This window comes from Scyliorhinus canicula, chromosome 12 (assembly GCF_902713615.1).
Source record: "Scyliorhinus canicula chromosome 12, sScyCan1.1, whole genome shotgun sequence".
NCBI classification, from domain to species: domain Eukaryota; kingdom Metazoa; phylum Chordata; class Chondrichthyes; order Carcharhiniformes; family Scyliorhinidae; genus Scyliorhinus; species Scyliorhinus canicula.
The window spans coordinates 156,212,750-156,239,920 of record NC_052157.1 but is presented as its reverse complement, the minus strand read 5'-3'; the positions used below and the strand labels follow the sequence as shown (position 1 = coordinate 156,239,920).

The following is a 27,171-nucleotide window of genomic DNA, read 5'->3' as shown; positions in this document are numbered from 1 at the left end:
AATTTTGTTTCCTTCAGTTCTGCACTGAGTGTGGTACAGATGAGCAAGCTCAACATGAAAGCAACCGAATCCAAGTTGAAAACATTGAAAGCTCTTGAAATCCTTCAACTAGACAAAAAGGGACGGGTTCGACTCTCCATGCAATATCCGAACTGTTAGTGTGTCTCCTACCAGAGCGGACTCCCACTTGGATCCTATGTAAATTCAAGATGGAAGTAACTCCCCTGCTTCGGCAGTCTCGAGGATCTTTGGACCAGTAAATTAAAAATGTGGAGGAAGCAATCCAGAAAATGCAGCTGTTTGAGATGCTTTAAAGTCTTAAATCCAGCATCCAGGTTGAGAATGCTGTTTAGAATTGAGTGATCTTCCTACTGTGCATCAGGAGCTGGTCTTCCTAATGTGCGGGGATTAACTGTTATTGACTCTGGGCTGGTACAGGTGACCTTAATCTGCAGAAGAATCATGTGCCAGGCTTTTCAATGCTGTTTGTTTCTGGAATCTGCATTGTTCACAATAGGGAGTGTGATTGATGGAAGGAGACAATTACCCTCCATATCTTGTCAGATCACATGGAAAATGAGTTGCAATGCAAGGTGGTGGGATCTGAGTTTTTACCTGTAGATTGTTCCCTTGTCCACCCCACCCAAACTTTGACATGTTGGATCTAGACGATAGGGAAGATGCAGAATGTCTACACAGACCACGGAAACTGTTTTCCTTTGAGCAGCTACCAGCTTCATAGCATTTATACAGCCCTAATAGAAAGTTATTTGCAATTGGAGGTAACTTTTTAAATGTTAAAATCTCATTAGTAGATGCAACAATTGTATTGATCATCTATTGTCTTTTGGTTTGGTAAGTTTGGTGCGTGGAAAGATAATTTATGATTTCTCACTTCCTAGAATCACATGCGCAATCTAATTTACGCTTCCACTTTTTTTTGCCTGGTCTGAACTGAGCTGAAAAAAATGTGAAGTTAGGCAAATGTAGGATCTGAACTGACGCTGTTTAAATTGTGTATTTGATTCTCCTGAAATCAACAGAAAAATGAGCAAAGAGTTGCTTAATACTTTTTTGCTTCGATGAACAAATTCTTTGGACTGTACTGATTTTGTTGTTTTTGTATAATTGCACAGACACACGAATAAGGTAACTGGTTTAGCATTTTATATATGAAGAAAGGGTATTTTGTGGTTTATCAATTTCTGATGTTGAATAAAGTGAAATGACGTTGTTATGGGTTTTCTTCCTTTGCGTGGCCTTGGTTAGGGATGGCTGCACTGGGGAATTAAACGTTCTCCTTGAATTTGGCTGCATTATTTTTACAGTCCCAGGTTGAATGAAGTACTGATCAGTGGTAATAGAAAAAGCTCTTCCTATGCATGTTGACCCAATTGTAGACCATGTTTATTTTTTGCCACTGGCGAAGTGGAGGGAGAGCGGCAGTGATGGGATTTGGTTTCCAGCCACAATTCAGTGGAGAGATAATTCCCCATCTTGAACCTGACAAACAGGTGAAATAGTGTTGTGCAGAGTAAAACAGCATTTCCTTGAAGGGATAATTGCCATAGATCCCAGTGAAATCCATATTTCATTTAATTATCTATTAAACCTTGTATCGTTGTGTTCTCTCTCCATTCTACTGTCTACCCTCATCGATGGCGTCGAGTGGTTTCTGCACATGCTGTAACTTCATTTTATGTACTGTACAGATGAACATCCATTACTATTGTTAAATATTAATGGAGGCAGGGGTATGGATTACGTTTTGGGGTGTGATCCTTCTGTGTGTAGTGGGGGAGGAAGGGAAGGATGCTTTCCATTTCCCCATCAGAGGAAGGTTTCTGCCTCTACCTCCCTTTTTATCAGCCTTCACTTGCAAATTGATAAAGTCACACAACATAAATTACATATTGTTATCTATATTGAATTTGCTGATTTCTGATCAATTTTCTGATCAAGTTTAACAAACCCGTGACATTCATAATTTGGACTAAGCAGCATGTTTAAAAGGGGCTGGTTTAGCTCGCTCGGCTAAATCGCTGGTTTTTAAAGCAGATCAAGCAGGCCAGCAGCATGGTTCGATTCCCGTATCAGCCTCCCCGGACAGGCGCCGGAATGTGGCGACTAGGGGCGTTTCACAGTAACGTCATTGAAGCCTACTCGTGACAATAAGCGATTTTCATTTCATTTCATTGCAATCGTATTATATTTATTGTGCTTCGTAATGGTTGAAAAACTTTATGTCAAGAGGTTTTGAAAATATCTTATCCGTTGCTATATATTTCCTTGAGCTGAAATTCCTTTGCTTGTGGAATTTAACATCAAGTGTCGGTTCATTCCAAGATGATGACCCTGCCAAAACAAATCACAAGTGAAATATTGCATTAAACTAATTCCTGGCAATCCAATGGTTGCTCCCCCCCCCCCCCCCCCCCCCTTTATGAGTTCACTGTGGAACAGTGTTTGACGATGTCTGCATCTTATATACCTTCATGTTAACCGTTGTTCCACTCGCTTGTTTGTACTTTGATTATTTAATTTCCAATGTACTAATAATTGTTTGCTGTAGATGTTTTCCTTAATAAAACTAAAAAGACTACAATATGTGGGCTATTTTATTGTCTGCGTTGCTGTATGGTATGACTGCAATTCTATAGTGCTTTACATAATGTACCGTTCCCGGTTTCTAAGGTGAATAACTGCTGAGCGTAGATCATTTAAACCTACGAAGAGCAACTGCTCTGGGTGTAAGAATTCATTTTCCTGTAATGGTAAGTTTGCAATAAGTGAGTTGAAGATGTTCAGCTGGGTGACAAATTTCAATTTTGACATGTGCAGACACCTTCACCTGCTAATGGAAGCCAAAAAGATAAAGAATGGGGATGGTGGCATTGCACACCATTCTATGAAACAACTTGTTGCTTTTTGGCTTGTCTTTCTGGCAGAAAGCCATACCTGTGAGGTTGGTTCCAGTCTGCTCTCCCAATCTGGTTTCTGTTGGAACTCTCCTCAGTAAGACTACCTGAAGATGTAGGAAATAAACAGCAGTTTAAAAAAAATATATATTTTTATTCTCCTTTTTCACAATTTTTCTCCTGAATTTACACACAACAACAATCAATAACCAACAACAAATATCTCAAACCCCATAACAGTAACAAGGATCCCATCCTCCCACCATGCCCAGACATCAGCCTGTATGTTAACATAAACAAATGACAAAGAGAAAAAAAAAAGGAATCAGGGATTACCCATAGCCATCTTCAACATACACAGCCCCCCTCTCCCGCACCGCACCCCCCCCCCCCCCCCCCAAACTAATGTTCAATGTTATCCAGTTCTTGAAAGTGCATAATAAATAGTGCCCAGGACTTGTAGAACCCCTCCGAGCTTCCCCTCAGTTCGGACTTAACCTTCTCAAGGGTCAAGTATTCCAACAGGTCGCCACGCCAGGGCACAGGGTGGAGAGGCTGCTCTCCATCCCAGCAGGATCCGCCTTCGGGCGATCAACGAGGCGAAGGCTATGATATCTGCCTCCGCACCCGTTTCCAACCCTGGCTGATCCGACACCCCGAATATGGCCTCCCGGGGGCCGGGGTCCAGCTTCACATGCACCACCTTGGAAATTACCCTAAACACCTCCTTCCAGTACTCCCAAGCTTTGGACAGGACCAAAACATATGGAAATAAACAGCAGTTGATAAAGTTGCATACCTTCTGGAATGTGGCAGCTGGTGAGGGGGTTCTTCAACTGAATTTGATCAATGACCCACCACCCACCTTTACACTGAACAAGAGTTTAAAAGTAGAGTACGTTCACGGAGCATTCAATTCCGCATATACTTGTAATCTTCCATCAGTGTAATATTCCGGAGGTGGAGTTATTAAATGCAAGTTATCATAGAATCTAAAGTGCAGAAGGGGCCCATTGAGTCCGCACCGACCCTCCCACCCAACCTTTTGGGCACTTTGCATAGCCAATCCACCTAACCTGCACATCTTTGGACTATGGGAGAAAATGGGAGCACTCGAGGAAACCCACACAGATACCCAAGGTCAGATTTGAATCGATCCCTGGTGCTGAGGCAGCAGAGCTAACCACTCATTAAATCTTTCCACGAGGTCACCTATTAATAGCGATAAATTATTCTGCATTTTTAAAATTATTTCACTAGACACGAGGCCTGCATTTTTCTTCAATTGAGTGGCTTTCTATGCCTTTTTGGAGAGCAGACAAGAATCCACATTGCTGGCGCAGTGGGTTAGCACTGCTGCCTCACGGTGCTAAGGTCCCAGATCCTGGCTCTGGGTCACTGTCCGTGTGGAGTTTGCACATTCTCCCCATGTTTGTGTGGGTTTCGCCCCCACAACCTAAAAATGTGCAGGGTAGGTGGATTGGCCACGCTAAATTGCCCCTTAATTGGAAGAAATGAATAAGGTACTCCAAATTTTGAAAAAAGAATCCACATTGCTGAGGGCCTGTAAATCACATATAGGTCAGGCCTGGTGGGATGTAAAGAGGTGATACATTTCCTTCCCTAAACCCTATTGGTAATCAAAAAGGGTTTATGATAATTTGATAGTTGTGTAGTCATTATTAATTTGTAAAAATATATTGAGTACCCAATTTTTTTTTCAATTAGGGGGCAATTTAGTGTGTCCACTGCAGCTACCATTCATATCTTTGGGTTGTGGGGGTGAGACCCACGCAGACACTGGGAGAATGTGCAAACTCCACACGGACAGTGACCCAGAGCCAGGCTTGAACCCGGGTCCTCAGCGCCGTGAGGCAGCGGTGCTAACCACTGCCCCACCGTGCCGCATTTAATGGCCATTATTATGGATAGTTTTTTTTTCATCTAAGGGATTTGAATTTGCCTTCAACTAATTAGTCCAGGCCTTTGGATTGCTACTCCAGTAAAATGATCACAATTTGCTGGAATTCCAAGTATGTTTGATTTGTAGTATTGCTGATTAGCTACTGATGATGAACCTTTAAAATCTTTTAACTATCCAGAAGTGAAATTAATTTATATTCATTTTCTATTGTCATTATGGCTACCTCTTTACAAATCCAGTAATATCTACAGTTGACAATATTATCCTTTTTTAATAAAAATATTTTTATTCTCCATTTTCACATTTTCTTCAAAGTTTACACCCCACCAACAAACAGCAAATGGTAACAAATACAATGTCAATCCCCCTTATTAACAACAACCATCCCATCCTCCCACCACCACAACCGTCCCCCTGACAATATAAGCATCAAATAAAACAAACCCAAGGAGAAAAAAAAGGAATCACCTATGGTCACCATTGATGTATATAGTCCAGTCCATCTTCCCCCCCCCCCCCCCCCCCCCAATATTCAATGGCATCTAATCCCCGAAAGAGTACCGTGAATGACACCTATGAATTGTAGACACCACCCCCAGACTCCTCCCCTCCACTTCCTCTTGTAAACTGCTCCCCCCCCACCTCGGTTCCTTCCCCCAACTTTTCACCCCGGCTAGACTCACTGAAACCTGTTGTACCAGGCTCAGATGGCTGCAGGCCCTCCCCCCACCTCACTCCCGTTCACTGGCCGGCTTAAACCCGCTAGCGTGGCGCTCCCGCCCGGGTCTCCTTCTCCCCCTTACCCAGTAACAACATTTTCCTTTTTATTATATTTTTTTTAAGCTGAGAATTCACTAGTTGCTTAATGTTTAGGAAAATAATTGTAATGACAATTAGAAGTCTCCTAATTCTTACTTTCAGGAGCAACTGAAGAACCGGTTCCTGGTGTCCTGTTGTCCAAGGCTCCCTCCGATGTTCCCTGTATAGTCAGAATGTTGGTTTGTTTTCCATAGCATTCTTCTTTCTGTGAAACACTGTCAGTCACATGATCTTATGAACATCTAATGTGCAGGACAACCGTATTTAGAAATGGATTGAAACTGAACAATCCAAATACTGATATAGTTACATAATTGATCCAGAGATTAAAGCAAGAAACAGCTTAACACTTGGTGTCATTAAGTGGTTTCACACCTAATTGTGACTCCATGTTCCCTCAATGTTAATATTTACATTCTACCTCTACAATCCTTTTCATTGCTATATTCAGTCATGTACACTCTGGTCTTTGACTCTAGTCTAATGTCCATCCATCTCGTCAACATCAGTGGCTCAGCCTTCAGTCGCCATGCTTCCAATCTCTGGGATGTGGAAACTTGGGAGACATCATAATTGTGTTGTCAACTGGTGATGTTGCAATTTTACTGCACCAAATTATAAAGACCTTCCAGACCCAAAGGCAAGTATGATTATATTTCCAATCAACTTATTACTGCAACTCCAGAAGTTAGAATGGTTGGATTTTAGACTTGTGTAGAATCAGCTTGAACGTGAACTTCAGTCTCGAACAATAAAGATACATGTGGATGCTGCCGTTGGACTGGGGTGGGCAACACCAAGTCCAACAGGTTTGTTTCGAATCACTAGCTTTCGAAGTGCAGGTATTCACCTGAGGAAGGAGCTGCACCCCGAAAGCTAGTGATTTGAAACAAACCTGTTGGATTTTAACCTGATGTTGTTCTTACAATAAAGATACAGTCAGGGCATGTCTTGGTTTACACTTTTCTCCACTGATACAAAAGAAAATTTGGTATGCAAATGGGGCTTATCAATTTGCTAACACCCAAGATGGCCATTATTGTAAGGTCACTGATTTGTTATGTTCTATTCAGACTGAATGAGGATCTCTCTCACCCCCCCCCCCCCCCCCGGACCTGGCAATGGGACGTAATTAGCCAATTATTGAATGTCCAACTAATGAATAAACGTAGAATCTGAATCTGTAGAAACTGCTCTAACCTTGAGGCCTCTTCTGCATGTGCATTGTTTCCACTTGTCCACACCTTGGTTATTTTTTCCTTTGTCTGATCTTGCAATTCCAACATCTCTTCTAGAACACTGTCCAGTGTAGAATGAGCTCTAAGGGAAAGCACAACCCATAAGTTAATATATAAGTTAATAGCAATGGATAGTCACATCAAAAGTTTAATTATCCAAATGAAAAAGAATTGTGTGTAATTGTAATTAAATACTTTAATTACATTGGGTTGCACAACAGCCAAGTTATGACCAGCTTTAAGTGGATTGGATTTGGGCAAGTCTGCAACTCCCACTGTGAACTGACATGGTTTGACAAAGTGCAAACTTGTCAGAGATACCACACAGATAGCTGATGTGGAAAGTGGAAGATGCATGCTTCTGCAATATTGGACATCCAGCTTCATGCAGGTTGCTGGGGCAGAACAGATGGGGATTTTACTTTGGTCTGACCAAACAATGGTGATTGATGAATTGGCAATAAAGAATGCTGACACTTATACTGGTGCAGGATGTCCTGTTCAATACACTTCATGTCTCACCTTCAGCACTCAGACACCAAACAAAACTAAACAATATGGTTGCAAGGATCCAGTTTATCACGAGAGAGGAAGCTTTTGGGACTAAATTAATTGCAGAAGAGTTTTTGTATAAAAGAGATGTGAATCTTAGGAATTCAATATGCCTTTGGTAAGGTGATCTGGTCTGTAATTTTCTTTGTTCTTTGAATGAGTTGTAATGGGTAAAGAGCACGGGCAACAAAAGTACTTGCATGTTGGCAAGGTTAATTGCTTCTCAGTTATAGCAAAGTTGCAAAGAAGCTGAATTACAGGTTGGGGGTGGCAAAATTTCAACCCAGATCAGGCTGCATGAGATTATATACTGAGCAGTACTGCATATCAATATAGGACTACTGACGTTCAGTAGTGACTTCCTGATGGAACCATGGGCTAATTCTTTTGGCCATTATCTGTTAGGGACATTCTATTTAAAAAAAAAAAAAAAAAAAATTAGAGGTACCCAATTCATTTTTTCCAATTAAGGGGCAATTTAGCGTGGTCAATCCACCGACCCTGCACATCTTTTTGGGTTATGGGGGCGAAACCCACGCAAACACGGGGAGAATGTGCAAACTCCACACGGGCAGTGACCCAGAGCCAGGATCGAACCTAGGATCTCGGCGCCATGAGGCAGCAATGCTAACCACTGCACCAGCGTGCTGCCATGTTAGGGATATTCTAACTGCACCGGGAAGATTTCTAATGTTCACAAGTCAATTGGTAAGAAAATTAAACTTTTTAAAATGTGGAATTTTAATAAGGCTCAGTTAGCTGGTTCGTGATGCAGAGCAAGGCCAACCACACGGGTTCAATTCCTGTACTGGCTGAGGTTATTCAAGAAGGCAAACTTCACCCTTGCCTGAGGTGCGGTGATCCTCCGGTTAAATCGCCACCAATCGACTCTCCCCCTCAAAGGGGAAAGTAGCCTATAGTCATCTGGGATTGTGGTGACTTGTTAATTAGTCATGATGCTAATCATGATTTTATGCCAATGAATACGTGGGGTGTTTGTTTTGTATCTCTACCTCTCAGTCTCTTCCATGGATTTCTGAATGCTGCACCTTTCCCAGTCACTGTGATGTTCCAACATTCCTCTGTTTACTTCCTGTTGCCTCTTTGGTACAATCTTGTCCTTTCTCTGATCCGCTGCAGACTTCTGGACAATATCCCCTGACGTTATTCCCTCTGGCATCTGATTCACCCTTTCCTCTGAAAACAAGCCTGGTTTTAGAGCCTTGCATGTTCCAATGAACGGACAGTTATTTGCATATTAAAAATAAGGAATAAATACGAAACACTTTTTAACACTGTTTTAACTCATATTCCATTTACAAATTATCAAGGAAATTATTCTAATTACAAATGTTAAAAGCTGAGGATTAAACGCAAATGGAGATAGGTTGCAGGTCCATTGGCAAGGAACACGATTTGCATTTCTAGTGTGTTTTAACAGTTTACTATTCCCAAGAGTTTTGTGTGGGGGGTGGGGGGGGGGGGGGGGGGGGGGGGAGGGGAGGGGGAGTGTATCAGAATCCAAGCAGGAGAAGAGTGGAGAGAACTGAAGGTGTAGTGAAGCAACCAGTGGGTTAATTCCTGACTGATGCCTCAGACCTTGAAAGGAGAAGGCAAAGTCTCTCTTGCTCACTTCTAAAGTAAAGAACTGCTGCATTGTTCTAAAACCAGTGAGTGCCTGGCATATTTTACTGTGAACTTGAGGAAATCATCTCAAGCCTAGAAGGAAGATGTACCAAAATGAAAGCTGGAACTCCAGATATTAACTGGAAGCCATCTGAGTGCATCAACGATCCATTATCTTATTACTTTTATTGCTATTTTCTTTCTCTCTCAACCACGTCTTGTCCATTTATCTGTGTGTAGAGTGTGAGGGTAGTTAGAGAAGAGGGCGGATCGAAGGTATTAGGTTGTGAGGTATATTTTTGTTAGTTTAGCTATATTACTGTTAAATAATAGGTTATTTGTGTTTAGAATTTACAAACCTGGTGACTGCAGTTTATTGGGTTCAGCCAAGGTCCTCGGGTATTTTAAAATATCATCTAATTTCACTTGTGTTGCATGGTTAAATGGAGCTGTAATTGACTGTGCACTAGTTCAAGGGGTTGTGACAATTTGGGGGCTCCTGTAGACAGTGATGATTTAGGGTACAGTATTTATCAAAGAAATACCAGGCTCGTAATATCATTAAATGTTTTTTATTGGGTTTTTGAACAAAATATATTTGCCGTTATGTACACAGGATCTGAGATATATATATATTTAGAAGAAGAGAAGGGCACACACACACACATCACAAAGAGAAAGAAAAAAAGTAACACAAGAGAAATACAAAATCAATTATTTACACACAAGTATGGTTCGTAATATCATAACAGGTGGCTTTGGAATGATATATTATTGAGTGTTTGGGTCTGTTAGAACAATTTTAATAGGTGGATACGAGCATGGGAGGCTCGAAGAGAAATTATTCTCTTGGAAGAATTTAAGAATTCACTCACTTCTTTGATAACCCATGTTGAAGACATGGCAGATGGTTAGGCGCTGATTCATAAATTTAAACCTTTGAGCAGTCACCACCATAACTTTGAAAAGGCTAGAAGGTGGGAGGGTGAAAGGCAGCCGAGGTAAGGAATAGATAGCTGGGAATGCTCAGAGATCATCTCCTCAGACCAGGAAGGAAGGTACTGAGCGTGGAAGTGAGATTCAAAAGGCCTAAGTGTTACCATTGTAATTAAAACGGACACATTTGTTCAACATGTTGGAAGCGCCAAGCGCCCATGGGACTGTTGGGGATGATAAGGAGGATTCTGAAAAGGTAATGAAAGTGGAGAATACTACGTAGATTGTAGCTCTAACGAGAACTAGGAGACCGGAGGTAAACGTTGTTGTGGGAGCAGGTGAGGTAGATGGGAGATGTGCAGAGTTTTGTCTAATGGGTAGATCACCCCATTTTTATCAAATGATGGAGTCAAACCCATAAATATTTTAAGGGACACAGGTGCTCTGCAAATCCTTACTGGAGAGGGATTTGGTTTTCCCTTTGGAGAATTCAATGAAAGCTAAGGTGTTAGTGAATGAGATAAGTGGAGATTATATCTCAGTTCCATTGTACAACCTACCATTGAAGAGTGATTTATTATCAGGTCCAGTATTGTTGGTGTGGTTAAGTTACCAGTGGATGGAGTAGACTTACATTTGGGGATGATTTGGCAGGAGTGAAGATTGTATTTTCACCCATGATTACAGTGAGTCTGGGCGACGGTAAGGAGACAGTATAGTTATCGGAACAGTAAGTCTGGGAAACGGTAAGGAGACAGTACAGTTATCGGAACAGTGAGTCTGGGAGACGGTAAAGAGACAGTACAGTTATCGGAACAGTGAGTCTGGGAGACGGTAAGGAGACAGTACAGTTATCGGAACAGTGAGTCTGGGAGACAGTAAGGAGACAGTACAGTTATCGGAACAGTGAGTCTGAGAGACGGTAAGGAGACAGTACAGTTATCGGAACAGTGAGTCTGGGAGACGGTAAGGAGACAGTACAGTTATCGGAACAGTGAGTCTGGGAGACAGTAAGGAGACAGTACAGTTATCGGAACAGTGAGTCTGGGAGACGGTAAGGAGACAATACAGTTATCGTAACAGTGAGTCTGGGAGACGGTAAGGAGACAGTACAGTTATCGGAACAGAAAGTCTGGGAGACAGTACAGTTATCGGAACAGTGAGTCTGGGAAACGGTAAGGAGACAGTACAGTTATCGGAACAGAAAGTCTGGGAGACAGTACAGTTATCGGAACAGTGAGTCTGGGAGACGGTAAGGAGACAGTACAGTTATCGGAACAGTGAGTCTGGGAGACGGTAAGGAGACAATACAGTTATCGGAACAGTTTCCAGATATTGTTCTGTCATATGTGGTGATAAGGCATTAGCTAAACAGAAGTTGAGGCTGAAGGGGTCCTTTAGATGAGGAATGGATGGTTGTTCATCAGTTAGTGGTACCGCCCAAAGATTGTAGGGAATTACTTCGGGTGGCACATCTACCAGTGGCAGGACATGTGGGAATTTGGAAAACTCATGCATCAGTCAACAACCATTTTTCCTCCAGAACTGCACAAGGATGTAGAACCTGTCAGGTAATAAATAAATAACAACAGGTGATTTGACCAGTGCCTTTCATACCCATCCAGTGTTTGAAGAACCATGTAATCAGGTATTGGTACATTGCGTAGGACCATTGCCTAAAAGGAAGGCAGGGCATCAGTACATTCTTACAGTCATGGATATGGCCACCTGGTTTCTGGAAGTCATACTTTTAAGGACAATTACAGCTAAGGTAGTAGTGGAAAAGTTGGCACAGTTCTTCACACTCTTTGGCCTAACCTTAGAAATACTATCTGACTAAGATTCTAACTTTGTCTAAAATTTTCCGGGACTTAATTCGTAGTTTCAGCATAAGAAGTCTGTTCAGGAGTAGGCAATTCAGTCCCTCAGCCTGTACCACCATTCAATATGATCATGGCAGATTCTCCTCTCAGCTTAACTTCACTTTCTGCTGGTTCTCCATAACCGTTCAACCCATTGCTAATTAAAAATGTCTATCTTCTCAAACTTACTCAAATGTCCCAATATCCACTGCACTCTGGGAGAGTGAATTCCACAGTTTCACGACCTTTTGAGATAAGTAATTTCTCCTCATCTGTTTCATCACCTTATCCTAAAACTGTGACGTCTCTTTCTAGATTCCCCTACAAGAGTAAGCATCTAATCCACGTCTACTTTGTCAATACCGCTTTATCATCTTCTATACCTCAATTAGATCTCCTCTCATTCTTCTAAACTTGAGAGTATCGGCCTAAACTGCTCAATCCCTCTTCATAAGACAAACCCCTCATCTCTGGAATCACTAGTGAATCTCCTCTGATCTGCCTCTAATGCAACTACATCCCTCCTCAAATAAGGGGACCAAAACTGTACACAGTAATCCAGGTGCAGTCTCACCAATGTCTTGCACAATTGCAACAACACTTCCCAACTTCTTTAGCTATAAAAGCCAAAATTCCATTTGTTTTCCTTATTACCTGCTGTATCTGCATGTTAAGGATGCACGAGAACGCCCAGATACCTCTGCATCAAAGCAGTCTGAAGTGTCTCTCCATTCAGATTTTAAGTTGTATTTCCATTTTTCTGACCAAAATGGATAACCTCACACTTATCTATGTTAAATTTCATTAGCCAAATTTTGCCCCACTCACCTAACCTCCCTATATCCAATTGTAAATTTCTTATTTCCTCATTGCACCTCACACCTATTTTAGTGTCGTCTGCAAATTATATCCCTCCATCCAAATCATTACTATATATTGTAAAAGTTGGGGTCCGAGAACCAAACCCTGTGGCATCCTACTAGTTACATCTTGCCATCCAGAAAAAGACTCCAATGCCCTTTACAAATGCCGGCAGATCATCTGTGTAGGGCAAGGGGGTGCAGTATGAATACGGGAGAAGGCGAGTCAAATGTTAGTGCACCAGTTACGGAGGCAGGCCTTGTCCAGGGAAATATGGAAGATACGGATTGGGGCAGGGGATGTGGTGTTAGAGCTGGGGAAGATAAACAAGGTGTTTAGGGAGCTGTACAGGCAGACCTGGGGGAGGTGAAGAGGGGAATATGGGACGGTTCTCAGACGAACTGGAGTTTCCACAGTTGGAGGAAGAGAAGAGTCAGGCGCTAGAGGAGCCCCTGGGACTGACGGAAGGTATTGGACAGTATAAAGAGTATGAAGTCGGTGGGCAGCACGGTGGCGCAGTGGGTTAGCCCTGCTGCCTCACGGAGCCGAGGTCCCAGGTTCGATCCCGGCTCTGGGTCACTGACCGTGTGGGGTTTGCACATTCTCCCTGTGTTTGTGTGGGTTTTGCCCCCACAACCCTAAAATCTGCAGGCTAGGTGGATTGGCAACGCTAAATTGCCCCTTAATTGGAAAAAATGAATTGGGTACTCAAAAGTTTTTTTACACATCCGGTAGCAGCAGTCCACAGTAAAGAACCAGCTAAGGAGGCATTTCAGGATAGAAGGGATTTCGGGCTGGCGCCGCTGTGCAAAAACCACGATTCTGAGCCGGGGAGGTGATAGATGGTATGTATAGGAAGTGGAGAGAAGTGGGGCTGATTAAGGTGAGGGATCTGTACCTAGAAGAAAGGTTTGCCAGTATAGAGGAACTGAAGAAGAGAGTAGAGCTCCCGAGAGGATGTGAGTTTAGGTACGTGCAGGTAAGAGACTTCACGTGGAAGGTTTGGAAAGAGTTCTCCAGGTTGCCGAGGTACACCCTTTTGGAGCGACTGCTGCTTCCGGATGTGGAAGGAGAGGGCAGGATCGGAGACATATATGGGTGGTTGGGAGAGCAGGGAGGTGAGCAGGTGGTGAAAATTAAGGAGAAGTGGGAGGGGGAGCTGGGAGGGCAGATAAACTGGGGAGTGTAGAGTGAGGCGCTATGAAGGGTAAATACGACCTCCTCGTGCGCAAGCATGAGCCTGATGCAGTTCATGGTCGTACACAGGGTAGATATGACTCGGGAAAGAATGGGTGGGTTCTTCCAGGGGGTGGCAGAAGAGTATGAGAAGCGTGGGCGGGGACCAGCGAATCACACTCACATATTCTGGGGCTGTGAAAAGTTGGATAGATTTGGGGCGGGTGTGTAGCCAGTGCTAACAAGGAGAGTGGGGAGGACATTGAACTGGATCCTTTGGTGGCGATATCTGGGGTATCGGAGAGGCTGGAGCTAATGGGGGAGGAGGAAGGCCAATGTTCTGGCCTTCGCCTCTCTGATTGCTCGGCGAAGAATTCTGTTGGAGTTGCAGTCAGTAACGCCACCGGGGGTGGTGGCCTTGCTGGGTGACTTATATGACTTTCTTAGGCTGGAAAAGATCAAGTACGAATTAAGGGGTTCAGCGGAGGGCTTCGAAGCAAGATGGGGGGGATGTTCGTGGCCGTATTTGACGAGCTGTTCATTGCGGGGGTGCGGGGAGAGTGAAAGAGAGAAAAATATGTACAAACTGTGTAGCTGTGTGTTGGGGTATTTGTTCCCCGAATTGTTTATGTTTTGTAACTTTTTATATAAGTTTGGAATAAAATAGATTTTAAAAAGAAATAGCACTACATTCACAAGGCCAGCCATTGACCATTAATTACCTTTAGTTTCCTGTTACTGAGCCAACTTTGGATCCAGTTTGCCACATTACCCAGTATTCCATGGGCTTTTAGTTTTTTGACTAATCAGCCATGTTGGACCTTGTCAAATGCCTTATGAAAATGCATGTTGGCATCATCCACTGCACTGCCCTCATCGATCCTCCTGTCACTTCCTTAAAGAATTCAATCAAATTTGTACGGCATAACCTTCATTTAACAAAGCCATGCTGACTATCCATCGCTGGCTTGTCAATGCTTTCTACGTGACAATTTATCTGATATCTCCCAGGACTGATTCTAACAATTTTCCTACCACCGAAATAAGACTAACTGGCTTATAATTGTTTGGCATTTCCTTTGAGCTCTTTTAAAACAACGGAAGCCACATTTGCATTCCTCCAGTACCTCCCTAGTGACTAGTGAAGATTGGAAAATAATCCTCAGAGCATCTGCTATTTCCTCCCTGAGGAGTGGGATGAGATGGGAGTGGGGTGTTGTCGGGTAGTTACATTTTTTTGTCAGTTTAATTATATTACTGTTACTTGCGTATAATTTACAAAACTGGTGACTCCAGTTTATTGGATTTGGCCAAGGTCCTCATGTATTTTAAAATCAAATCTAATTTCACTTGTGTTGCGACTCCGGGTTATGTAGGGCTGGAATTGATCGCGGACTAGCCCAGGGAGTCATGACACAAATGCAATCTGGTAACTGACCCAAATGGCAAAGATCCGGGTTTCAACCTTCCATGGAAAGTCTAGACAGCCCTCGACTGCTTGAGGACAGGCCAGGGATGAAGCGGCCGCCTGCTGTAAAAGTGGAACATGAGTTGCAGTTCATTGTGACTGTGGCCATCCAAGTCAGTCCATCAACCACATGACCTGCTACTCTGGGAGATCCAATCCCAGTGCTATCACAACCACTCACACAATAATAATAATAATCTTTATTATGACAAGTCGGCTTACATTAACATTGCAACAAAGTTACTGTGAAAATCCCCAAGTCGCCACACTCTGGTACCTGTTCGGGTACACAGAGAGAGAATTCAGAATGTCCAAACTATCTAATAGCACGTCTTTCGGGACTTGTGGGAGGAAACTGGAGCAGCCGGAGGATACCCACGTAGACACTGGGAGAACGTGCAGACTCCGCCCAGGCAGTGACCCAAGCTGGAAATCGAATCTGGGATCCTGGTGCTGTGAAGCCATAGTGCTACCCACTGTGCTACCCTGCTGCCCATTGTCAGCTGAAGCCATTTAATTAGTTGTTAATCTCAACACTGAAATAGAACTGCTTCCTTTCCATGCAAAAGATGTACAGGTTAGGTGGATTGGCCATGCTAAATTGCCCTTAGAGTCCAAAAAGGTTAGTTGGGGTTACTGGGTTAGAAATGTGGGCTTAAATGGGATGCTCTTTCCAAGAGCCGGTGCAGACTCGATGGGCCGAATTGCCTCCTTCTGCACTGTATATTCTATGATTCTATGATAAAGGCCTGAAATAGATTTGTAAATTATGTAAAAAAGCATCTTTCATTCTCACTCCACAGTATAAATATTCCCCACATTCTCTGTCAGCTTTGACAAAGAGTCATTGGACTCGAAACGTTAGGGGCGAGATTCTCCGCAAATGCGGAGAATCGTAAAGGCTGCCGTGGGACAGGCCGTGACCCACGGCAGCCTTCACGCCCACTTCCGGGGCCAATTCTCCCCCCCGGGCGGGGCTAGGAGCACGACCCCGTGCGTCACGTCGGCACGGCCTTGACGACCCCGATGATGTCAGCCGCACATGCGCAGATTGGACAACACCAACCCGCGCATGCGCAGTTGGCGTCTTTTTTCCTCCGCCACCCCGCAAGAGTCAGTCCATCAATCGGTGGGCACTGATCGCGGGCCTATGCCCCCCTTGGCACGCCGTGGTACTGCCGTGCCAATCGGGCCCCCAGATGCCTCAAACGGGCATCTGGCGCCCGTTTCACGACGGCAGCGAGCAGGTGTGAAGGCCCGACCACTCGGCCCCAGAAAATCGCCACTTGCCATAAAAAACGGCGAGCGGCGATTCGTGGCGTGGGGGGTGGAGAATAGCGGGAGGGCGTGAAAAATGTCGGGAGGCCCTCCCGCTATTCTCCCACCCTAGCACTTTTCTCTCCTTTCAGATGCTACCAGACCTGCTGAGATTTTCCAGCATTTTCTCTTTTGTTTGTAAATTATGTATTGTAAAGAGCATATTGCAAACTACTGCAGTACCCCCGCGAGTCTTGTGGTGGCAGTCTTGGTCTTTCTTTTTGCCATTGGTTCTCTAATATGACTTTAGGACCAGATTCCCGAGATCAGATTCTCAGTACTAAGAGCAGTGAGATTTCAGAGGCGGAAAAAATTACTTTCATAATCCCCGAAACCACTTTCATTAATTTATACCCGCCCCTTAAAAAATAGCAGTTAACTATTAACTGAGATCAAATGTGCATCATGTGTATTTCTGGCCTATTGACCCTTCACTTCCACCTCCGGCAGGTACAACGGAAGCTTGTTTGTGTTGGCTTAGGGGCAGGAATATGTTTCAGTTCAGAAGAAATCTGATGGAGGTGTTCAAATTGAGCAAACTGGGACAAGCTGTTCCCATTGGTCCAGAGGGGTATACATTTAAAACCCTCCACAAAAGAACAGAGAGGTTAGGATTTCCATTTATTGGAGGGGTTGTTAGAAAAAAAAATTCAACCCGAAACAGCAGTGAAGGCAGAATCCGTAATCGCTTTTAAAAGGGAAGTGGATATATGTTTGAAAATTAAAAGAATTAAGAGTATGGGGAAAAGCAAGGGAACGGGACTAAGTGGGATGGATAGCTCTCTTATCTTTGTTGTAAAATTTTAAGATTTTCTGGTTTTTGGGGGCTATTTGGTAGTTTTACATCCACTGCTGTGTCTGTGGTTGGTTCATGAATTTTAGATGATGGATGGAATTGAGTTCCTGGCCATGTGCCTTGGAAACTCTTTCTCTACTTTACATTGATGTCTGGAACTTGATCTGCAGAAGCAAAATTGGAGGAGCTGAGGTTTGAGGATCTGCCCCCCTCTCCACAGGTACCTGTAACATTACAGTAGCTCGGCTACTCACCATTCTTCCTGTAGAAACCTAGATAGTGAATGTCACAGGGCTATTTGACTGCAGAACAGCAACAGTAGCCAAGCCAATCCTTGCTGCATACAATGTCCTTGCATCGAGGAGGAGTCTCTGGCTAGCAAGCGGGATTGGGAATCCTAGTGCAGTGACTGGTTGTAGTACTGCTACAACTCCTGGCTGAGATCAGTTAACTCAGAACATACTAGTGACCAAGCCTGTGACCCACCTGATCTGTGCAACTCAGCACCACAAGAGTTTATTTTATTCATTCTCAGGATGTGGGATTAAGATGGGAGTCCCAGGTTTTTGATGATGAAGAAATGTATATGTAAATCAGGATGGTGAGTGATTCAGAAGGTCACTTGCAGTGGTATTCCCATGCACCTGCTGCCTTTGTCCTGCTAAGTGATGGAAGCTGTGAGTTTGGAAAGAGTCATGGCTGCTGCCATTGTATTGGTGGGAAGTAGACATTTAGGTCAGAAGATGGGGGTTCTGATCAAACAGTAAGTTCACTTTCTAATTGAGCCATGATGGATGTATTTAAGCTGCAACACGTTTTCACAGCACTTACCTTGATTTTGCTTGTTCTTGTCCCACTCTCCAGGGATTCCAATTGCCTCTTCACCTGCTTCGCTGACTAATGGGGAGCACTGGCTGTCACAGCTGGCACTGCCACCTGCTGACATGGCAGTTACCTTCCCCCTGGTCATTGTGCCACTGGGGGTCCCAGGTTCTGTCAACTTAACTTCATCACCGTGGCCTGCGATAGCGCCTGTGAACAGAAAACTGATTCAGAAACATTCTTAACTCTTTTGCCAGAGGAGAAGAGAATGTGGTGAAAGGTAACTCTGATTACAGGGTAACTGTGCCAGCTGTATCCAGGCTGCATTGCTGCTTATTGAAAGCTGTGTCAGGTACAAATGTCAGGTACAAATTGGAGGGAGAGGTGGAAAGTGAAATTTAACTTTGGGAGAGGAGCAACAACAGGCTCTAGACACCCATTAAACATCTGCTGCACATTCCCATCCTTTGACATTGCTGAAGAGGAAGGTGTGACATGATGTTTAGTTGGTGACTGATTCACTGCCGTCCGTGTGTGTTCTCCCCAGAGTTAAACCGAATTCCCTTTCATAGAATACGTTGTGCGTGAGCTGGGCCCTATTGTATCATTTAAATGCACAGTTTAATATAAATACAGAGCAATTTTTTTACTAAAGTTTGAACAAGTTAAATAATGCTTATACTGTTATAGATAATATTGATGTACATGTACTAAAATATTACCTGAACCACAACTTACAATTTCAATGAAAAAGGAAGGAAAGTCTCTGAGGAAGCATATCTGTTCAAAATATTCTGCTTCCCTGCCCTGAACTAAATATATATATATATATTTGTTAACTACCCAGAAATATTGTTATTGCAACATCCTCACAGATCCTCCTCCCCCACTCCTGACCACTCATCAACAATGTCACTTCCCATTATAATATGGACATTACCAGATTGGGCCTTTTGTGTTCTTCACCAAGTGCATTCACTGCACAGGAAGACAGTATTTTGGGTTGGCCTGGGAACAGACCCGAAGCCTGGTGATCCCAGGAAGGCTTGAATACTACTCCAAGAGTAAAAAAGATGATGACTATGTTGCCAAACCGCATATTTTGTGTATATCAAGGTCCAACGAAAGACAGCAAAGTCACTGACTAGTTCATCTGCTTTCAGTTTCTAAAAACAATCCTTCACCAATTTGGTCTCGCAGTGTAAAGAGCTGTCGACAGGGCAGTATTGCAGCGCAGCACATTCCAAGGCCCAGGACTATGTGCTGAAGGATGCACTAAAGCTTGGGGCATCCACCGCTGCAAGAGCTCAAGGGGGAAAGGCCACTGTCTTAAGGCCCTCACACCATAATATACTGAAGGGCTGGACCTCCTGTAAAACCTCGTGGGCTGTATATTTCATATGAAATGTATATTATACATTGTAATTGTAGTGAGGCACCACAGTGTTGAAATAAATTGTACTTCATGTCATGTTAAAGTTCAATTGTTATGTACTTTTACAAATATTATGAATAAAGTATATTTTATGAAAAAAAGTCAGCTTTTGTTGGTGTGAGTTGAAAGGACTGTGGTCTGGACAACAGGAGAATTTCCCCTGCTCTTCTCTGAACATTTCCCGGACTCTTTAATATCTAGCTGAAGCGGTGGAGCAGGCAGACAGAGGAGTATATTTCTGAAAAACGGTCATCCTGAACTGTTCATTCTGTTTCTCTCTCCACAGATACTTCCTGATTATTACCAGCAATTTCTGTTTTAACCACACTTTAATATCACCTTTAGCAACGACCTGTGGATCATTGTGAAACTGTTTCTAGGACAGTATTTTCTGATAGCTGTTCACTGGTAGGCAGAGAAAAAGAAAGCAAATCACAGAATGCTTTGAGTGCAGAAGGAGACCATTCAGCCCACAGTGTCTGCACTGGCTCCCTGAATGTGAGTGTCATTCACCCACCTTCGCCCCATAACCTTGCACATTCTTGGATATTCAACATTTAAGATGAACAAGTAAAGAGTTGCGCTGATAGTAAGGGATGGGATCTGTATATTTGTATGGGAGGATCTCAGAATGGAAAAACACGACGTGGAACCTGTTTGCCGTTAAAAAACAGAAAGGGGCAGATACCACTGGTACGAGTTGTTTATAGGCCACCAAATGGTAGTGGTAGTATGGGGCATGGTATTAAGCAAGAGATTAGAGAAGTATGTAGCATGGGCAATACAGTAATTGGGGCATTAAGGTGACTTCAATCTGCATACAGACTGTGTAAACCTAATGAGCACGAATGCTGTGGAGGACCAGTCTGGAGTGTGTTGGGAATGATTTCTTATTGGGGCAGCGCACGTTGGCACCATTAGTGGAGGTGTCCAAGACGTAGAGCAGTCGGTGACAGCCATGGCGGAGGGCCTCGGCAGAATGCCCAACTCGCTGGGGGATGTGACCCATTACCAGGCTGACCTTGATGAGGTGCTGCGGGACATGTTCTGCTCTCAGGTGGGCATGGCCAAGGTGCTGCGGAGCTTACTGCAGTTGCAGCACCATCGGGAGAGTGGGGAATTGTTGGACACATTAAAAACCCTTGACCACAAGCAGTATGACGCCTCTGTACTTTATTCCGCAATGCGGCCCGAGCTCCGAACCCTTGGCCCATCTCTCCAGGCATCTCCCCTCCCCAGGCACACAGCGTGCAGTTGATGAGTGTGAGCAAGCACTCTGCAGACAGGCAGGGGACAGACTGGCATAGATTGAGGAGCACTGGCCCTCAGCTCTCTGCGGGTTATATACTCCCCTGCCCATGACAGTGACCCGCTGTCGGTGCCGACACAATCTCAGCACCCTGGAGTGATGAGACACAGACCCTGGGAGGATGGGAAATGGGGTGGGTAAGGTATCAATGACAGACCAGACCATGTCCTATGTGAAGCAAGCATGTATGAGGCCCTCCCTAGCACTCTGGGCTTGCCATCCCTCGCCGCAGCCTCAGGATCGTCCTCCAGCCCCTGCTGGTCCCGTGCCTTCTCATCATCCTTGTCCTCCTCGTCCTCCTTCTCTTTGGAGGTGGGCACATGTTCCTCATCCCCAACGTCCAGCACGCTGCTGTCCGGGCATCCTGTTGGGCTTGGTCCATGTCAAAGTAGATATAGTTTTCTACCCAGGGAAACAGGGCACCTGTGACCTGTCGGGTGCACCTGTGGGCTGTAGCCTGCAAGGTGCCACACACGAACCCTGGAAGGGTCTCGAGGTGTAAACGTTCAGGCTGCGGTGACCTTGATGGCCATCGAGAGCAGATGTCCTCCTCCTACATGTAGTGTCAAGTCCGCAAGGACATGGCACAGGTGCCGCACTGTCTCCTTGTTGAGACAGAGTCTCCTGCAGCACATAGGACGTGGCGCTGTCTGTCATTTGTTCAAACGACCAGCAACACATGTGCACCCTGGGCAGTCATGGACCTCCCCTTCTGGGTCCCTCTTTGGCCTGATGGACGCCGGGCCCTTTGTGTGTGGGGTGGGTATGTGGGCCGCCCCCTCAAGCATCTGCAGATGCTGCTGCTGCCGCCGTCTCTGGTGTCCGGCCGCCCGGTCCACCAGCAGCACCATAAGGGCCTGTTCTTCATGGTCCAAAATCCCTGCCACATTGTTCAATATCTGTAAGGAATTGAGAGAGGGTGTTGAGACTGACAAACAGCGGTGCTCCCACCCTGGGACCCTCCATTCCCCCATTGATCCCCCCCTCCCAGAAACACCCTGTGCACGCACACCCGACCGCAGTGGGCCCCCCTCACTGGACCCCAGACCCTGCAACCCAGACTACTGCACATAACGTCATCTGGACCCTGTTGCACTCACCCACCCTCTGGCCATGGACATGTCTGCGGAGCTGCGTCCTGTTCCCTGGGTATTCAGATGTTGGCTGCTGTACTTGTGGTGTTGCCTCCCGCAGTGTCCAGGCATCGCAGTCTGACTGGGATGCTAGACAATGATTACCACATGCTCTATGGCCCGCCCACCTACGGGAATCCACTTGGGTTGTGTGAAGGGCTCACTTAACCAGGATTGCCAATTCCCTATTATCAATAGCCTTCAGCCACACCGCCAGATGCCTCGGCAGTCAGTGGGGAAGACGGGCGGGGACAAGTGTTGCCCCTGGATTCTTCCCCCTCTCCCACAACGTCCATGGCGGCCCACCCCTGCGGAGGCTGCCCCCTCCCCCCAGCCGAGGGCCTCAACCCCTGCCGAGCACTGGGGCAGCAAGCCCAGCACCTCCGGGATCTTTGCCTGTGAGCAACGATGGCTATTCGGCTCCCCACAGAAGTCCTTCCATCTGGTTCACGTTTTAAAAAAGGAGTACTAATCGGCGCCTGCGTGCCCACTTACTGGGGAGGTTGATGAATCGCGGGAGGCCATTGGATATGGGGTCACTCCTGTTAATTGTACTGAAATAGGGCTTAAATGGTGATAATTGGTTTTATGCCAGGCTACAGCGGGATCCCAATTTCGGCTATGGGAACGGGCCGGTTGCATCGCAAACTGCTTGGCGCCTGGCGCAGTTCCCATTTTTGGCCTCTTCCGCTATTTACCGGCCTCATTTCACTCGAGTGAAAGCACAATGAGGCCGGAGAATCGCACCCACAGACTGTGAGTATCTTTGAGGTAGAGATGAACAGATTTCTAAATACTAATGACATTAGTATATGGGATAAGCGGATAGTGTGGGAAAAGGACATTGAAGTGGATGATCAGCCATGATCGTATTGAATGGTAGAGCAGATTCAATGAGCTGAATGGCCTACTCCTGTTCTTATGTTTCTACAACGCTCTGTGAGGACCACTGTAGATTTCCTCCACTAGCTGCAAGCCAAACCAAATCTTACAGCTGCTTTTCCATCAAAAAAATCCAAGCTGAGACTGAGCCCTACCCACACTCAATGCAGTGAACAAAAAAGTTAATACCTTCTATGGTTAAAGGGCAGGCCCAGCATCTCTTGTTGGCTCTCTCAATCTGGTGAGATGCTGTCTACATCAAAGCAAAGCTACAACTGCCTCTGTCTGTTCCCCAAATGGAAAAGCTTGCTTCTGTCAGTAAGCACACAGACATAAATTAAAGAATAAGTTTCTAATCAAGGCTCTACCCTTAATCACTAACTCTATGTCAACGTGGCATGCTTTGAGATGTTTCAAATAGAAATAATAAAAATTATTTTACCTTCAGTACAACTCTTTTATTCTGTAACCTATATGAATAATTTATATTGCTTCTAGAGTTTTATGACTTCCCATCTCTCCCAGAATTGCTGGCTCTCCCTCTGGTTTCTAATCTGGATTTACCTTTTTTTGATCTGGGAACCATGGGCGGGTTTCTCCGTCCCGCCGCGTCAGATTTCTGGTTCAACGCGCTGGTGGGATTCGCCGTTTTGTCAGTTGGTCAATGGGGTTTCCCATTGTGGGGCAGTCGCCCGCCATCGGGAAACCCTCGGGCTGTCGGCAAAACGGAGCATCCCAACAGCGGAGAATCCAGCCCCATATTTTTAATCTAATTATTTTATTGAAGTTAAGTGTAGACGTTCTGGCTCCATTACATGACCAGAGATAGGCCATTCATGGTTCAAATTTTGGTCTTGTAACCATCGGTTAGCTTTTAACTGTAATTAACTCCAAGCTTGTTTAAAATGCTTTTACTTTCGATGCTTACCAACCTCTTAACAAGTTTCTGCCATCTATCTGCAGTTAAAACTTTAATACCTAAAATTAAAACTTATATTCTAAAACATGATTTATGAATGAGCTATTTGCAACAAAATACTAATCGGCCTTTATTCCAACTTGTAAACTCGTTTGAAAGTGAGTTACTCACTCGGTGTAATGGCAACTGGAAGCTGCACTGTAGAACAATGATGCTCCAACCTGCTCCAGGCTGTGATTACACTGTGCTTTATGGTGTGCAACCCATTCACTGCTGTACTGCAATTCCTGGTGAAAAAGTTTCATTGCAGCTCTAAACATAAAGTACTCCCCTTAGACTTTCCTCTGTTTAATTGTTGAGACTAAATCGAACGACTGAAGAGAGATTCTACCTGTCAGCGGGGCAGGGTAACTGGGAGGAATTGCGCGTGGCTGTTCACTGACTGGTTCCGATGAGGCGTTAACGACACAAATCGTTGATGATGTTATCTAAAATCAGAAGAACACACAGACCTATTCTTTGTTTGATTAAATTATACCATGAACACATTAACAGGCAATACCTAAGGACTGTTTTTCTATAATGAATCCTGTCAGTAACAAACAACTTGCATTTCCATAATTCCTTTCACTTGGAAAACATCCCCAAGCACTTCACAGGAGTGAAGAATGACAAAAATGAACACTGAGCCAAAGGAGACATTGGGACAAAGAGGTAAGTTTTAGGTGACAATTGAAATTCTCCTATTTGTAGCAACTGTTATGAAGATTTATCAGCTTCTAAATCAGCTGAGGTTTCAAATATAGACTGGGACGAGCATTAGCTCGTCATAAATGAATAATCTTTAGAAACACAACATTTTAATATTGAAATAAGTACTCCAGTACATGCAAGAAAACTTGACATCAACTGAAAACTTGACATCAACTTCCACGTCTGGCAAATAGTGTAAAAGTGAAAACAAAACACCGCTTTATCCCAACTTTTTGAAATCAAGACGTGAAAAGGTCATGATCACAACTGCACACTCCCTTTCACTAACGCCAAGCTCACTTCTCTCTGTTACCATTTGACTCCACAGATCACACATACTTGACGGAGCTACATTCCACCCCGCTGACAATGAGTGTGTGTGCGCTCACTGTGAATTGAGGTTAAAAAAAAGCCTTTCTAAATAGTGATGGCAATTGCTTTATTATAGTTTCGGCTAATGACAAACAATAAGATATCCGGAAGACACTTGACTTGGAATCGCACCCAGCACGATTAAAGCCTTGATTAGTCTGTTTAATTAATTTAAACTCCTAGGTTTAGAGTGAAAAAAACATTTTTCTCGGGATGACCTCTTTCAAAGAGCTAGTACAGGCACTATAGACCCAATGGTCTTCTGTGCTGGATCATCCTCTGCTAAGTTGCAAAGTGGTTCCGTCTGAAACACACACCACAGATTTAAAACACAGGATTCTTTGGTATGAAGAGGAAAACAATTGGGTGGAATTTCATGGCCCCGTTGCCGTGGGAGGAGAGGGGGAGGGTGGGGGCTAGAAAATGTGGCTAGCCATTCAAAAAGTCCATTGACTTCGACGAGAGCGGAAAATCCTGTTGGAGCAAAATGCCACCTAAAGGACTGAATTTCATCGCCTGGTCGAGGGAGGGGGCTGGAAAGTGTGGTGAGCTATTCAAAAGTCAATTGATTTGAGACGGTGTAAAATCCCGCTGACGTAAAACTCCACCCAAAGGGCTGACTTTCATATCGTGGGAGCCGGAAAATGCAGTGAGCCATTCAAAAGTCAATCGGCTTAGGTGGGAGTGGAAAATCCCCATTGGTGTAAAATCCCACCCGGAGGGCTGATTTCATGGCCCGGTTGCGGTGGGGTTGGAAAACAGACAAGCCATTCAAAAGTCCATCAAATTGGGGCGGGAGTGTAAATCCCGCCCAAAGGGCTGAATTTCAAAGCCCGGTCACAGGCGCGGAAAATCCAGCCAGTGCAAAATCCCACCCAAATGGCTGAATTTCATGGCCCGGTTGCGGAGGGGGGCTGGAAAACTCAACGAGCCATTAAAAAGTCCATCGACTTGGGCGGGAGCGGAAAATCCAGCTGGTGTCAAGTTCTACCCATGGGGCTAAATTCCCTGGCCCGGTATACATCAAAAATCTTTAAGGCAGGTTTCACCACAATGTCACATAATCCTTCAATAATTTATCCAATAACGAAACCATAAAATAAAGAGATTAGGAACGAAGAGCAGGTTCAGGTCATTTCTTTAGCTTCTGGCATTATTGCTTCTTTTAATTTGACTTTAAGGGTTTCTATTCTTTATTATTATGATGGCCATTCTTTTTTTTTATAAATTTAGATTACCCAATTATTTTTTCCAATGAAGGGGCAATTTAGCATGGCCAATCCACCTACTCTGCACATTTTTGGGTTGTGGGGGCGAAACCCACACAGACACGGGGAGAATGTGCAAACTCCACACAGACAGTGACCCAGAGCCGGGATCGAACCTGGGACCTCAGCGCCGTGAGGCGGTTGTGCTAACCACTAGGCCACCGTGCTGCCCCCTTGATGGCTATTCTAAACTGTCTCTGGACTAATATTATAATTGTTGGATACAACAAAGTTTTTTTTTAAATTTAGAGTTTGCAGATGATACTAAGATTGGTGGAGTTGCAGATTGTGAGGAGGATTGTCAGAGAATACAACAAAATATAGATAGATTGGAGAGTTGGGCAGAGAAATGGCAGATGGAGTTCAATCCAGGCAAATGCGAGGTGATGCATTTTGGAAGATCAAATTCAAGAGCGGCCTATATGGTCAATGGAAGGGTCCTGGGGAAAATAGATAGAGAGATCTGGGAGTTCAGGTCCATTGTACCCTGAAGGTGGCAACGCAGGTTGATAGAATGGTCAAGAAGGCATACAGCATGCTTGCCTTCATCGGACGGGGTATTGAGTACAAGAGTTGGCAGGTCATGTTACAGTTGTATAGGACTTTGGTTCGGCCACATTTGGAATACTGCGTGCAGTTCTGGTCGCCACATTACCAGAAGGATGTGGATGCCTTGGAGAGGGTGCAGAGGAGGTTCACCAGGATGTTGCCTGGTATGGAGGGTGCTAGCTATGAAGAAAGGTTGAGTAGATTAGGATTGTTTTCGTTGGAAAGACGGAGGTTGA

General features: G+C 44.5%; 2 protein-coding genes across 9 annotated transcripts in view; one reads left to right on the top strand and one right to left on the bottom strand.

Moving 5' to 3' along the window:
* ska2 (spindle and kinetochore associated complex subunit 2) overlaps positions 1–2,602 on the top strand; it is a 40,249-nt gene extending 37,647 nt beyond the window's left edge. For both annotated transcript variants that reach the window (XM_038814627.1, XM_038814626.1), the window contains exon 7: positions 18–2,602. In XM_038814627.1, coding sequence (XP_038670555.1) covers positions 18–159 — 142 coding nt within the window. In that variant the 3' untranslated portion in view covers positions 160–2,602. The remainder of the gene's footprint in view (positions 1–17) is intronic.
* LOC119975096 overlaps positions 2,191–27,171 on the bottom strand; it is a 207,652-nt gene continuing 182,671 nt past the window's right edge. For 5 of the 7 annotated variants that reach the window (XM_038814616.1, XM_038814615.1, XM_038814618.1 and 2 more), the window contains 7 exons: positions 24,385–24,481; positions 18,325–18,525; positions 8,465–8,648; positions 6,862–6,981; positions 5,758–5,876; positions 2,959–3,025; positions 2,191–2,355 (listed from right to left, as the gene is read on the bottom strand). In XM_038814616.1, coding sequence (XP_038670544.1) covers positions 2,337–2,355; positions 2,959–3,025; positions 5,758–5,876; positions 6,862–6,981; positions 8,465–8,648; positions 18,325–18,525; positions 24,385–24,481 — 807 coding nt within the window. In that variant the 3' untranslated portion in view covers positions 2,191–2,336. Of the gene's footprint in view, positions 2,356–2,958; positions 3,026–5,757; positions 5,877–6,861; positions 6,982–8,464; positions 8,649–18,324; positions 18,526–24,384; positions 24,506–27,171 lie in introns of those variants that run through there. The other 2 variants (XR_005462651.1, XR_005462652.1) reach the window with 2 other exon arrangements.